This window comes from Phyllostomus hastatus, unplaced genomic scaffold (assembly GCF_019186645.2).
Source record: "Phyllostomus hastatus isolate PE091 unplaced genomic scaffold, TTU_PhHast_1.1 phas_scaffold_93, whole genome shotgun sequence".
In the NCBI taxonomy this organism is placed as follows: Eukaryota; Metazoa; Chordata; class Mammalia; order Chiroptera; family Phyllostomidae; genus Phyllostomus; species Phyllostomus hastatus.
Genome location: NW_025334042.1, coordinates 46583808 through 46599983, shown reverse-complemented (window position 1 = coordinate 46599983; position 16176 = coordinate 46583808). Strand labels below are relative to the sequence as shown.

The window sequence follows — 16176 nt, the reverse complement described above, 5'->3', positions numbered from 1 at the left end:
GTTTTGTTTGCTTTAAATGTTAGCTTGTCTGACACTTTTGTTTGGATAGCGTGCTAGCTATAATTCAACTAGATATGACAAATATAAGCAAACAAGCAATTGGATGCTAGTAGCTTAACCATATTGTAGAGTCCCTATCTCTCCTGTCACTAACTAAAAAGTAAAAAGATAAGCATTTGTGGCACAAATATGTTCAAGAGAACAGTGAGATTCTGTCACTACCAAAAGCTAGGATAATAGATATTGAAACATAAGCAGCAATCATTGTGATCATGAGAATGTGGTGCGTTTTTATCCATTTATTTCCAACCATTGTGGTTTTCTGCCGTAGGTATACCTTTTGGAAACAGTATAATTGCACTTTATTTTCTTATTTAATATGAAACTCTGTCTTTTGATAGAAAATAAAGTAAATTTATTTAAATTTATGACAACTTTTGATAACATTGGACTTGTTTTTACCAGTAAAAACAGAGTTCTACTAGTTATCATTTTCTTTACTTTCTTTTCTCTTTTCTTGCTTTGCAATTTGGGAGGAGGAGTGTCATACAGATATTTATTTATTTATTAATTTATTTTTATTTACTTTATTGGGGTGACATTGATTTATAAAACCATGCAAGGTTCAAGTGTACAACTCAATAAAACATCAACTGCATATGGCACATAGTTTGGAATTAAATTATGAATTGTTTTTATTCCTTTCTGCACCTACTCTAAGTGTCTATTCATATCTCACAAACCACCCTAAAAATTAGTGGATTAAAACAACTGCTTAAAACAGCTAGTTCTGTGGGTCACCTGGACTTGGCCAGGCAGTTCTTATGGTGGTCTTTCCTTTCATTGCCATCAGATGATGGCTGGGAGCAGAGTCATCTGAAGGCTTAAAAGGGCTGGACACCTAAGATGGTTCAGTCCAAGAGGTAGCAGTTGGTGGTTTTCAGCGAGGAGCTCAGCAGGGGCCTGCCCATTGAGATGCTTGCAGTGGCTTCTTCCTACGGTTTGGCTACTCACAGTATGGTGTCTGGGGTTCCCAAAGTGAATGTCCAAAAAGACAGGGAATGAACGATGCCAGTACCATAAAGCTCTGCCTAGAAGCTGGCACAGCACCACTTGTACCACATTCTACTGATCAAAGCATTTACAGCACCTGCCAGATTCAGAGAGAGGAAGTAGCCCCCCTCATCACTGGAGAAGTGTCAAAGAAATTGTCGCCATTTTAACCCACTATACCATCTATAATCTTCAGACTTATACCTTCCTTTCTTATTTACATAAGTTATTCAAACTTATTAAAATACAATGCTTTTTCTTTTTTTATAAAAGCAAAATATATCCCCAATTTTCTATTTCCCTCCAATCAAAACTAATGTCTTAGCAACCAGTGGTAGTTAATCTTCTCAGGTATTTTTCTTTTTTCTCCTTTTTTATTGTTATTCAAATACACTTGTCTCCATTTTCTTCCCACCACTCCCCTCCACCCCAGCGATTGATTCTACAATTGTTTCAATATTTGAAGCTTGTCCCTGTAGGAGAATTATATGTCAAATAAGATTTGAAGAAATAGTTAACAAAAACTATTGGAAATTACAGAAGATGATGAATATACCATAATTGAAGAAGTTTCAAAGACATTTTTCTTTAACAGATGAGACAAAAATAAGAGAACTAATATTTTGCATAATTAATATACTTAATACTATACTTATATATGTCAAATCTTGCAACTAAAGCAAAAGACACATTCTTTCTTAATCAAATTCAAAGTAAATAAAATAAAATTAAATCATAGTGTAGTTTTATAAGTCAGATTATCATAACCTTTGAAAATAATTTAAAAGTAGAAATCAAATACAAATCAAACCACTTGTTGTTCTTGAAATATTTATTTAACATATATACATTATATTTGGTTAGACAGAAAACTTAAACTTATCCATATTTTGAAAATGAAATACTGTAAGTATACATGTGAAAACACATGTGTTTTGGTTAACATAATAATTAGAAGACATTTTAGACAGATGATTTTATAACACAATGAGGAGTTACTGAAAATAAATTAGGAAATAAACTTAAATAATTAGAAAAGGAGAAAAAATAAAACCAAGAGAAGAAACAAAAATTAATTAAAACAAATAAAAGTAATATTAAGTGAATGAAAAGGAAGGACTCATATATTTGGGACTAACAATAACTTCTTAAAAATACAATAAAATTAACTAAAGTCTTTTAAATTCTTAAATTACAGAAGGAAACAAATAGAAGCAACGTCTTAGAAGTAACCAGGTAAAGCCCCAAAAAAGTGCTTGAAAAGAGAAGACATTTTTTCTACATTCTAAAAATAAAAATTGGTTTATGCAGACATAAAATACAAAATGACTTATGATGTACAAAATGACATTAAAATATGTTAAACATATGTTAAAGTTCTTAAAATCTAAATAAAAATTCTGATATTTAACAGAGCATTGACTCCTCCCAAAAGGTGCTGGATATAAGTGGATTCATAAGAGATATGTTTAAATAACAGTCCTCTAATATGACAGTTTACACAAAATATTGAATAGAAAAAAAATTGCAGTTTCCTGATAATATATAAATCTATGTACTGTGAATCATTAAATGAAAATGTAATAAAGTGAAATGAGTGAGTGGTATACAGGTTCTTTCTTGCTTCTGAAACACTGCTAACAAATAGTTATAAATTTATTCTTACAATTGGAAAGTTGACATGCACAAAAGTATAACTTTCACATTTTAGTAAATATATATCTACCATGTATATTTTTAACATGTCTTCTTTTATTTATTTATTTATCTATTTTTAGAGAGGAAAGGGGGAGAGAGAGAGAGAGAGAGAAAGAGAGAGAGAGGGAGAGAGAGAGAGAAACATCAATGTGCGGTTGCTCGGGGCCATGGCCTGCAACCTAGGCATGTGCCCTGACTGGGAATCGAAACTGCAATGTCTGGTTCGCAGCCTGAGCTCAATCCACTGAGCTACACCAGCCAGGGCTATATTTTTAACATTTTTATTAAAATTTTCCAAAGAAGTGAGAACTGAAATACTATTTTTATCATTTGCTGCTGACAAAACTCTTATAATTAGATAATCCATTTACTTTTTTATTTGTATAAATATGTGAAATATATGCATACCTGTATACATGTAACTAACATTGGATAAGCATAGAAAAGAATCTTTTCCAAATAAACATTTAAAATTATTTAATATTACGAATTACAGTAGAACCCCCAAGAAGGGTGAAATACCATACAAAAATTTAATTGTTTTCCTTCTAGGTCACATATGATGCTCTCCAACAGCACTTCCACTGCTGCAGCACTGCAAGGGAAGCCTTCCTTAACTTCCCATTTCCCAGAATCAGGATAAACGAGTGAACTGAAGGATAAAAATTCATAATACTCTGGTCAAGCCAAAAGACCAGTTTGTTCTGCATCATCTCAGAACAGAAAACTGTTATGAAAATAGACAGGATATAAACAACAACCAGTAAGAGAAAAGACATCACACTTTTCATGGCTCTTATATGGGCCTTGAGGTGGAGATCTCCGAATCCCTTTGCACTGTGCTTCATATTCTTGAGATGTTTCCACAGGGAGACAATTAACAGGATAAAGGAATTCAGGAATATTAAAAAGGGTAGAATGTCTCCCACAATTAATATGATCAGTTTTGTAAAGTTTTCAGTATTACTCCTTTTGAAACTCAAAGTCGTATTTCCTTCATATGGATGTATCTGGATGTTAATATACATACTTGCCATACTAATATTCAAAGGCAAGAACACTAATGCTCCCAGCAACATTACCTGAACTACCATTTTAACTCTGTGCTTTAGGCAAAGAAAAACAGGATTTGAGAAATTGGCTATCTTGAGAAAATAAAAGAGGCTGAGGCCTGTGGCAAACCAGTTACTCAAATAACTGGCTACCACCCCCAGAATAACATATATAGCTTCCTTTTTATTCATAAATGAAGATGGATAAAAATCCTTTGCAAACCAAGTCATCATTTCCATCCAAATTACACAAATTCTGGAGATTGCCAAAGCAGTGAGGATTCGATCAACTGAGGAGATCTTTCGTTTCTTGAGCCAGTCAATGCAGTTCACCAGTATTATAAATCCATTCCCCACAATACCAATTATAAATTCTGTATTTACTACAATGATGAAGAAGTTATGCAAGGCACTTCCCATGTCTGCAGAGAGAGCTTCAATGTCTAATTGCAATGTTAACAACGTCTTGATTTACCACCTTGAAATAGTATGTATACTTACTCCTTGTACGTGCACTTAATTTCTTTTTAAAAATCATAGGTTCAATATCAAGTCAGAAAGCACTAAGGTGTGCCAATGGGCAGGCACGTAGCTCTCCTTATAAAAATCATTTTCTCCCAGAGAGTTAGCTGCACTCTAGTCCAGGTTTTCTACATGCTCAACATAAAATGAAGTTTCTCATACTTGATGGTGACAGAAAAACTGAACTCTCATTTGCTAACATGCAAATAAAGACATACTCTCTTTCATTATTTTGCAATCCTTGTTTTATTTCATCTCTACCCAATTTGTTTACCAATTTCAGTTGTTATCAATGCTATTAAAAACTCAATGCTTAGAACTCTAATATATAGCAAATATCTACATTAGTAGATGGAGTTTGATAAGCACAAAAATTGTCACCACTGAGGTGCAATACAGGAAGACTGACAGGACATTTCCATAGTTTATCCAAAGATTTTTTTCTTTCAAAAGCATTCACGTTTCCTGAATGAACCCAGAAAAGCCAAACTCCTGAATGATAGATGCTCATAATTTATATTTATTTATCTATTAATAAATTGTTTGCAAGTGCCCAAACACACACACCTTGTAATCCCAATCACACTTTATGGGATTATTGCCCAGGAATGACTGTCTTCTTTACATCAATAAGGAAGTGACACTCAGAAAATCCAAAATCATCGGGATTCTAAACTACTTCATTTTCTCTCTAATAATACAGGCTTGTATTCATTCCTTAGTATTTATTAGGCTTTTCTTGGTGTTAAAAAATCATACTATACATCAAGATATCTTAAAAACATGATTACTCTTGATACTATTTCATACTTAACTATAAATGTTCAGCAAACTTTGGTAACTACGGGGCTTGTGAGAAATGATAGAACTCTATCTTTGTTAAACAAACCAGTCTCTGAGTTACAGCCAGACATGGGCAACATAAAGAGGCTCATCCGCAGAGCATGAATTGTCCCCGTTCATGCCTCTCCACCACTCAGTAGCACCCATTCCCCCACAGTCAGCAAAGGCTTTTAGGTTTTTCTCAGTTTGTTCTTACATCTTCCCAGGAACCTCGTCACTCTGTCTGTTAAATCAAACACCAATGCAAGAATTACAGGTTTCTTAAACAAGATGGTAGAGTAAAATCATAATACATGTACTCATGTCTTCAAAAAATTTTAGAAAGCAATATAGAAACAATAAACCCAATCCACAAAGTCCTCTACAATTGTCAATATCATCCTTCAATTTAGAGGAATCCAGATTCTAAGTTGAAGAGTCAAAATGGGAAATTTTGAGTCACATCTTTCAAGGGTAGAAATCCAATACATCACCGAGGTAGGATGGGTATTCCAGGCTTGGCATCTTTCAGGGCACTGAGCTGAATTCGAGGAACACACCAACTCCCACAAAAGTGTGAGCAAAGATGGGCTAATGAAACAGTATCTGAAACTGAACTTTCATGAGACTTTAGAAGATGAAACATTACCTAGGTTACAGTCAAAATAGGGCTCACCCCAAGGGAGCTCTCTGCTCCTACTCTCCTATCCCCCCATACACATGCATCCATAAAAACATAAGCACATGCATGCATACCCAGCTGCAGCACTCTGCATTCAAAAAGTAGCCCTTGTGAAAAGACAAACCAGTTCCACCTGAGGTAGGTAGAACACAAGGAGAAAGCTTCCACATTGTATCTCAACTCAAGATCTTGAATCTTCACAGACAGAAGGAATTGTAAGTTGAGATTGGATTTTTCTGAAGTTGCGAAGACAAGATTTCTGTGAATGTATATTTGTGTGTAGCTTTCCTCCTGAACTGTTTTTAATATACTAACTGCAGTAGAATTAAGATACAAATAATCTGTAGATACTTCAATTGTATAATTTTGTGAATATGACATATTTATATATTTGTGAAACCATCATCTTAATCAAGAAAACAGACATATATTACCCTCCAAATTTTATCCTACCCCTGTGTAAATTATAGATTGGTTTCCACATCCTAGAATGTTTTATAAAAGAAATCATACCTTGTAACTCTGTCTGGCACCTTTCACTTGACATTTTATAGCAAGATATATCAATGTTGTTGCAGGTATCGATAGTTCATTTTTTATCACTGCATAGTACTCCATTGTACAAAAACATCAAAATTCATTTATCCATTCACTGCTGATGAACATGTGGATTGATGGAAATATAAAATGGCACAGCTACCTTGAAGAAGGAATACATAAGTTCCTTTAAAAAGTTAAACAAACACCTGTTGTATGACCCTGGCATTCCATTCTTTGTTATTTACCTAGGAGAAATTAAAACATATGCCCATGCAAACACTTGACACAAATATTCATAGTAGCTTTATTTTTAATACCTCCTAAATTCTGAATAGAACAAGAAATAATCTGGTAAAGAATTTTGCTTCTAAGGAGGTGTTTTATGGCAAAATAACTATTATTAATGGATTAAAGATTAACTTCACTAAGCTTTAAATATGATTTGTCTTTTAAAAAGAAAACTAGTCACATACAGAAAATTAAGTTATTCAAAAAAAATCTTTTGCTTAGAAATCTTCACTTTTGAGTGAATAATTTAGACAAGGATTAGCCTCCTGTCTGAAAACATGAAAATCAAACAAAATAATGAAACAACAGATTTCAAGATACTAAACATCAGGCAGTGAAGGACAGTGATTTGATGAAATCACTGGATGGAAAACAAATGTGGTGGGCCTATGATTGCCCAGACAATGGCTTTGAAAACGTTTTCAGGCCATGATGGAGGGATAGGAACCTAGCTATGAGAACTAGCAATGACCTTCCCAAGTTGGAGAGAAAAAGCTGAGAATCTAGGAGACCAAGCATGCTAGAATTTGAAGCACAGAGTACCAGAAAGAAGAGATCTTCTACCGATCTATGGTGCGGGGGGGTGGGTGGGAGGTGGCGTTTCTCATCGAGTATTCAGCAGAGAAATAACAGACACATGTCTATGAGGAAACTACCCAGGGCTGAGAAAGAGTCATCCAAGAGGATAAGATAAATCAGTGCCCAGGACACAAAAGGTACAGAACAGCGTTTGTACCCACCAGTAAGACCAGGTGCTATTGCTCTGTATCCCCTCAAATTCATAAATTAAACTCTTATTCACAATGTGATGGTATTGGAGGGGGGACCTTTGGGACGTGATTAGGTTATGACTGTGGAGCACTCATGAATAGAACTAGTGCCCTTGCTTTTTTTAAAAAAAGACCCCAAAGACCTCCCTTGCCTCTTCTGCCATGTGAGAACACAGCAAGATGACTGTCTATGAACCAGTAAGTGGGATCTCATCAGACACCAAATTGCCAGCTCTTTGAGATTGGATGTTCAACCAAAAATTTTGAAAAATAGATTTCTGTTGTTTATAAGCCACCCAGTCTATGAAGTTTTTGTCATTGTTTATTGTTGTTGTTGTTGTTGTTGTTGTTGTTAAAGAAGCCTTAATGGAATAAAATTCTGAAAATCTCATATTTTGCAGGACATACAGAAAAATATTCAGATGATATTCGCATAGAAAAATCTTGCTTCAGTGGTGGAGAATAATTAGCTCTTGATTAACACTATTTGGTCCTGCCTAACAAATCTTAAAAGCAAGACCCAAAGGATAAACAACATCCAAGTAATTTAACTGCACTCCAGAACAAAGTTCATAAATGTCTACAGGAATACAAAAATATCCAACATTAAGTATGGTACAATTCATGATCCTACACCCAATCAAAGACTACTTACAAAGAAGCTTTAAAATAATAACCAAAATAAGAAAAATCAAACAAAGCCAAACTAGAACTGGCATATATATTAGAGTTAACCAATGAGAACATTAAAATAGTTATTATAATAACTGCATTTCAGGTTTCCAAGATGTTAAGATCCAAAGAGGGTACAACAAAGACCCAAACTGAACTTCTAGGGATTAAAACTACAATATCTGAGTTGAAAAAGGCACTAGATGGTATTAATACCCAGTTGGACAGTACAGAAGAAAACACTAGAGAAGACATAGAAATAGAAACTATACAAAATGAAACAAGAAAGTGAAAGAATTTTGAAAAAATAAAAAGCATCACTGAACTTTGGAGAAGATCAAGGGGACTAAAAAATATGTAATTAGAGTAGCCTAAAAACCTGGGCTTGGTAGAAGAAATAATGGACAAAATTTTTCCAAATAAAGTGAAAACTATAAACCTGTAGATCCAAGGAAATCAGTACACTCCAAGTACAATGTAAAACAAAATGAAAACTACACCAAGACACACCATAATCAAATTTCTGAAAAGTAGTTTTAAAAGGAAAATATCAATAATAGCTAGAGAAAAATGTTATGTTCAAGGAACAAATAGAATATTTCTCTTTAAAAATAATGTACACAAAAGTCTACAGTAGCAACATCTTTAAATAACTGAGAAAAGAACACCTCTCAACCTAGAATATCCAGACAAAATATTTTTCAAAACTGAAGGAGCAATAACGACCTTCTTAGACAAAAAAGAATTCACACCAGCAGGTCCACACTACAAGGAATCTCAGTGGACATCCTCCAGGCAGAAAAGAAAATGATGGAGATGGAAATAACAATATCTACACAAAGGCATAGACAGCATTAGATACTGTAACTACATGGATAAATACATAATAATTTTATATTTTCATTTAAATTGCTTTAAAAAACAATCGTTTTGAGATAATAACATAAAGTTTTACTATATGCAAAAAATAAAATAAAATATTTTTCTAAAATAAAGTAACTAATAGCAGTGACAACACTTTGAAATAGAATATGATAAAAAGGAAGAGGATATATAGTTTAATAATTTCTTCTAAATTGGACACTGGTGTTAACAACCCCCAGGTTACAAAGCCATGAAGCTCACTGCATGTTCCTTCCTGTCACACCACTTGTTTGATCCCCAAACAGAACCCACTGTGCTGCGTGAAAGTAATTTTCATACTTATCTTTGTTGTTTTAGTGTCTACATATGATTTTTAGATATTGTAGTGCAGTCTTGCCTGCAATTGAGTTTTAGGATATTGTAATAATTTACAGGGTTTTTTTTATTTGGTTTTATTTTTTGGTTAAGGGGGAGGTCTAGTTCCTTTTCTTTAAAATAATATTTATGTGAAACAATCATCCATGTGGTGGTACGTAATTATAGTTTACTTTTGTTATTGAATTATTTCTATTCAACTGGATGATTTTATATTTTGCATTCTACTATTGATGGAATATGCTCATAATAATGTTGTTATGAGTATTCTTATACATGGACCTGATCTACATAAGCATCATTTTTAAAATCACCATTGGAAGTATTTCACAATTTTAATAATTCATGATATCTATTCCAGATGGTTCTCCATAAAAGTCCAGTGTGTCATTTTAATTGACTTATTCAGTAAATTGTTTCCAAACTGGAGGTTAGTAGTGACATACTATTTTAAAAAGAGTATGATCAAGAAGGTATTTTAATACACATCAGAGTGTTAACAGATAAGGAAGTATGTTGTGTAATACAAATAAAAAGATAACTTTTCTGCATAGTAACTAAATTTTACATAAATGTACATTTATTTATACTTCATATTTTAAATGTTTCCCATTTTAATGTCTGCAAATAAATGAATCTGAATGAAAGTAGTGCTGGGAAATTATATTAAATCACATTAAAGAAAAAGCTTTCAAGTTGTAAAAATTTCTTTAGAAAAGTAAGTCTTAAATAAATCTTCACTTTCAAATTTGTGTGTTTTCCCTAGTAAGAATTACATAAGAAAGATACTTGTAACATCAGTAATCTCAGGTCATGGCTATGATTTTTCTTCTTTGTGTTTTTTCTTCATCTTTTTTATATTACTTGAATATTCTAAGCTTTCTACCTATTTATATTAAAGTTAATCTTCCTTATCTGTGCCATCAAATCAGTATTGTCTTCGCACATACACTAGGTTCACCAAGACTCACAGTTTTCTGCCAAATGACAAATGGTCCCCCACTTTCTTTCTTTCTTTCAACCAGCTCCTCAGTTGCCACAGAAATGACAGAATGACCTGTCTTAGCTTCTTGTTACCCCAAATCAGGATAAAGGAATGACTTGAAGGATACAGGAATCCAAGAACATCAAAAAATATGCCAACTGAGTTGTTCTTCAAAATATAAGAATTCCAAACTGTGCTGATTTGAACCAGGAAGTAAATGACAAATAGCAAGAGAAAGGAGATGACAGTTTGCATGGCTCTTACATGGACCTTGGTGCTGGCATCTTGGGATCCTTTGCCACTGAGCTGCATCTTCTTGAGATGTTTCCACAGAGAAAAGAGTAACAACAGTAAAGCTGTCAGGGACATGGTGAATGGTATGAAGTTTGCAAGAATGAATACAGTCATATTTGAAAGATGTACAATGTCCTGCAACTTAGTCTTCCAAGTGAGGTTTCCTTCATAAGTGTTCATCTGCATTTTGTTATCTAAGCTAGCCACTGCAAGATGAAAAACCAAGAAGACCAAAGAGCCCAACAGTATCGTGAGAACCACTCTTCTAGCTTTCCATTTTAGGTGAAGAAAGAAGAGGCTGGAGAAATTGGCTATCTTGAGCAAGTCAAGTAAGCTGAGGCTAGTACCAAACGAAAGGCTAAAGTGGTTGCTTACTACCCAGGCAATATGAACAATAGTTCTTACTCCTGAACTATAGAAAGCTGGATTAAACACAACTGCACACCAATATAATACTAACGCCCAGAGTAAAGCAATCCTGGAGATCTCCAGGGCAGTGAGAATTTGATCAGCGAAGGAGATCTTTTGTTTCTTGATCCAATCAATGCCATTCACCAGGGCTATGAAGACATAGGCAAAATTTCCTAGAACAAAGTCTATCATTACTAGTATCGAAAATATATTTCGTAATAAACTTATCATGTCTGAGTGGGTGGGGGCAACCAAGCCTGGAAAAGAAAACAAAAATACCACACCTAATATCAATGATCATGATTCCTTAGCATCTTAAAGTTCCACCTATGCCTACCTGGTTTCTAAATGTGCAGTAATGTTCTTGTTTTCTCTTAAATTCTGAGATCAATGCCAAGCAGAAAAACACCAAGGTATGGTAAGGTGTGGGTTCAAAGCTGTTTTTAGTAAAAACATTGTCCCAGTGGTTTAAATGAATTATTTTTCATACACTGTGGCACTTGCCATAGACAGAATATTTCACAACTCATGTTGAAATGAGAGCTGAATTCTAATTTGTTAACATGCAAATAATTCTAATTTGTTAACAGATTCTCTTCCATTGTTTTACAATTATTTGCCTTGCCTTACTTTTACATAATTTGAATTAAGTAAGCTGAGATGTTAGCTAGTAAAATTTCAAAATCTAGTACACACAACCTGTGGCATATGTCTAACTTGGTCATTGGATCTTCATCATCTGGCAATGACCACAATGGCTCATTATTGCTGAGGGGGATTTATTTTAACAGAAACGTTGGATCCATGCAGAGAGACTTTAAAAAAGCTTATCTATTGTTTTTTCAAGTGTTGCCTTTCAAAAACTTTCCAGTTTCCCTAGAACCCCCAAGAAGGCTGATACTCCCTCAAACTGAGTACTGATAACTAGTATTTATAGTTTCATTATTTAAAAGCTTACATGCACACACACACACACACACAGACCCCACCTATACATTTCATTTGTTCTCCTGAGAAATTCTGAGAAACTGGAAGATACAAATTATTGTCCTGTAATTTCCAAAATGAAAACTAAATCTCATGGTAATTTTTTAGATATAAATCCCTTTCTCCTAATCAGGCTTTTGAGCATATTTCTCATACTCAGTTATTTCATAAAGGTTTCTCTCTTGAGTCTATGTAATTAAAATATACAGCAATTTTATAAATATTTTGAACTCCATTGCCATTTTGATCATGATTGCATTTGCCACAAGGATCTGGACACAACTGCCACCTTAGGAAATTGATTCTATCTGCTCATGAACATGATCCATATCCACATTCTTCAAATCTTCTTTTATGACTTTTAATACAACTTAATAAACATTTCAATAAAATACAATATATTATGTCTAAGAATAACTTCCACACCCCCTCTAGTTTTTGTTGCCACTATAAAAACAAAAGTTCAGTTTCAAATATCATAATCTAATTCATTATTATTGGTGAATAGGTATAGATGAATGTCTTATTTGGCAATTTTGTAAATATACTTATTTTATCAGGTAAATTTATTACTTATTTTTTGTGGATTATTTTAGATTATCCATCAGTAAACCTGCTGTCTGCAAGAAAAATTGTTTTTTGTCATTTTCATTCAAATTCTCATAGGACTTATGAGACTTATTTCTTTTTTCTTATTGTATTGGCTAACACTGCTAACAAAGTTTTTCCTAATCCTAGGATCACTGTAAAAGATTCCACATTTTACCATTAAGCATAATTTTCCTGTGTTGCTTTAGTGTACATTTTTTATCCATTTACAGTCATTTCCTTCCACATATATTTGTTCAGTGAAAACTTTGGTCTAAAAATACTTCAGCATTCAGAGTTCACTCAGGAGATGCAGCACACAGAGGTTTGGTGAGAAAACATTTAACATAGATTTATTAATTTAACAGAGGTTTGGAATTATGAGGTCTTGGCTACAAAGTAGTAAAGAGAACTATGAATGACAGCAATAGCAGATATGAGGAATAGTCGTCACCTTAGGGTGCAGATATGCCCCCAAAGCACAGCCTCCACAGAAACTTAACCCACTCATCCAAGGTTAAGAACCAGAACTTGTTGAAGATGGCACAGCTATGGCTCACCAAGCTGCACCACCAGAAACTGCCGGAAATCCATTGTTTAGATCGTGCCAGAAATCTACCTCCTGGGAGTTGGGAAAGCAGTTCACCGAGAAATGTCCTTGTCAGAAGTGCTCTGCTGTAAACCAGCTCAAGGGGCATGCTGGGAAAACGGTGCTGCTCATCAGCACGCACCACAGGACAGCAGCACCCCGCACTGGAGAGGCTGCTGGGCTGTGTCAAGCACTTTAAAACGTGCAGATTACCTGAATTTTTAATCTTTTGGTGAAAAAGTGTGCTTGTATACCTTTAGTTTTTAAATTATGTACAGTTACTATGTTTCTAATGTTACATATATTTGATTTTTATCTGTTCATTGATTTTCACAAAAGATCTTTTGTTTTTACCCTCATCTATATTTTATTTTAGTGTTCTATGTCATTGATTTCTTCATTTACTATTATATGCAGATTACAAAGGAGTAAAGAATATAAGCTTGGGAATCAGATTGCTGGTGCTAACGTTTCAATTTTTTTTCCATTTTCTAGTGTGACTTCAGGCAATGTATTAACCTTTTTTATTCCTCAGTTCCCTTCCATACCAAATGTAATATAATTGTTTTCAGACTTAAACATGATAATACTGGCAGAGCACTGAAATGGTTTTTATATACAATAAAGCTAAATATTATTCTATTCCTAATTTCTTTATATTTTTAAAGATTATTTTGTCATTCATTTCTATTTTTATTGCTTATTTACAGTGAGCATAGGGAATAAAAAATGATCTTATATCTGTCACTAATATTTTGCTTAGTATTTTAAAAGTTACATTTTGACCAAGGTTTGGAATGCGGCATCGGATTTACATGTCATTTCTTGTATCATTAAGGTCAAAGTGCATTCAGAGAAAACTTCTAGGATAGCATTTTACATATAGCCCACTGTTTGCGAATTTGCAGTGGTGTATTTGTTCTAGAATTATTTATTAAATATCTGGGTGAGGGGAAATAGAGACAACTGCACTTAAACAACAATAAAAATGTTTTAATAATAAATTTTAAAAGAATAAATAAATAAAAATAAAAAATAAAAAAATCTGTTTCTTCTTTATTGCTTCATGTTCATTTGCATTTGCTTTTCCTATTTATTGCATGATAACATTTGACTTGATTCCATACACGCTTATTAAATCATTAGCATTTCTATCTTCTTAAGTTAAATAACTGGCCAATTCATATTTTTTAACTTTTTAAAAAAATAAATGCATTCATACATAAGAATTGCCCAGTATTGGCTGAAATTTTCAAACTTTAATTTAGATAGTGCTTTTGTTCTTGTTCAGTTCTAAATTTTGGATTAACTGCCAAACAGGTTTTGTTTTGTTTTGTTTTATCTATGATTGAATTAATGAGTAATTTACTTTCAAATGATGAAATAACATTATTAGTAGTAGTATTTTTCATTAAACTACTATAGAAATGTGGTAATAGAAGAATATATTTTGTGTGATATTCTTTTTTGTTTATTGATAATTTTTAGCCTAATACATGATTTATGTTTGTGAAATTAAATGTTTCTTTGAAATAATTGTGTATGCTCTGTTACAGGACTCTATATATATCACATTAAATTTATAGTATTATCCTTTTTCCAATTATTAAGTATACTTATCTATCAGCTTATGAAATATTTAAAATTATCACTATATATTAACATTTTGTTCATTTTTAAAAATTTAATTCACTTAATTTGCTACTACATTTTTAAAAACAGTCATATCTGTAATTCTTATCTATTATTGCTATTATTTTTATTAGTTTAAGTATTTTTCTTCAAATATTAATTGCTCCTTAAAAATTATTTAATTTGATATTAGTATTACTCTACTACTTTTAGTTTAGCTGGTATATTAGTTCAGATTTCAACTTTAGTGATTTAATCAGATGGAAATTTATCTCTTATCTAACAGAAGTGTACAAAGTTAAGTAGTTTGAACAACAAAATGCATAAGATAATATTAGGGTTCTGTCACTAACTAAGAAGGGAAGAGTGAATATTGGAAAGCATCTTTCAGTCCTCTGATCATCTATATTCTTACTTTTTAAAAAATATGTTATTTATTTATTTTCAGGCAGAGAGGAAAGGTGGGAGAAAGAGAGGGAGAGAAACATCAATGTGTACTCACCTTTACTGGCTCCCTACTCAGGACCTGGCCCTCAACTCAGGCACACACTCTCACTGGGAATTGAACCAGTGACCCTTTGGTTCACAGGCTGGTGCTCAATCCACTGAGCCACACCAGCCAGGGCCTATATTCTTACTGCTTTATCTGTGTATTTTCAGTCTTTTTTCATTTCTTTCTTCTAAATGTGTCTTGAATACAAAATAAAATATATAAGTAAATATAAAATACATAAACATGTAAGATTTCATTCTATAAATTGTTAACAGTATACCATATATAATATATATTTGCTAAACTACAGTTTGAGAGTATCTACCTTTTAATAACTAACAATTCATTTAGTGTTTTTGATCATTTTGGACACATTTCTAAGGTTCTTGTGGTTTTCAGTCATACTTCCTCATATCTTCTCTAATTTTCTTTGTTCTGCCTTGTTTTGATGAATCTCTTGGAATTCCTTTTCCCTATTACCTCTTTAGGAGTGCATTTACTTTTCATATTTTTATTAAGTAAAATACATGTTTATCATGTTTCTTTTTATAATCATGTCTAAATTAAACACTGTCTCCTTTCAATACAGACAAATGCACTAGCATATGTTAAAATCCTCTTGTACTTGCCATTTCTGATAATATATGTATATACTTTTTGGTTTATGAACTAGCTTTGTTGAGGTATATAATTTATATAGAATAAAATTTAGTAATTACAATGTGCAGTTCACATTATACATAGTTTAACACTTACTTGATTTAAACTACAAAATATCAGGTTCGTTACACCTACACAGCCCATGCTTTCTGATTTTCTCAGCCTATTTTAATGTTTTATTTGTTCAGCATTGCTCCTT

At 32.9% G+C, this 16176-nt stretch overlaps 2 protein-coding genes across 2 annotated transcripts; both read right to left on the bottom strand.

Moving 5' to 3' along the window:
* Nucleotides 1-3299: 3299 nt before the first annotated feature.
* On the bottom strand, nt 3300-4223 carry LOC123813100 (taste receptor type 2 member 14-like). Its single transcript, XM_045830138.1, has one exon. It carries the CDS (start codon nt 4221-4223, stop codon nt 3300-3302), a length of 924 nt encoding a protein of 307 aa, XP_045686094.1.
* Nucleotides 4224-10305: 6082 nt separating this feature from the next.
* Nucleotides 10306-11259, bottom strand: LOC123813097 (taste receptor type 2 member 46-like). Its single transcript, XM_045830137.1, has one exon. It carries the CDS (start codon nt 11257-11259, stop codon nt 10306-10308), a length of 954 nt encoding a protein of 317 aa, XP_045686093.1.
* Between the last annotated feature and the right edge of the window lie 4917 nt (nt 11260-16176).

Bases quoted from the DNA above. Each gene is read 5' to 3' on its own strand.
- LOC123813097 (XM_045830137.1), bottom strand. From the start codon at position 11,259: ATGATAAGTTTATTACGAAATATATTTTCGATACTAGTAATGATAGAC.
- LOC123813100 (XM_045830138.1), bottom strand. From the start codon at position 4,223: ATGGGAAGTGCCTTGCATAACTTCTTCATCATTGTAGTAAATACAGAA.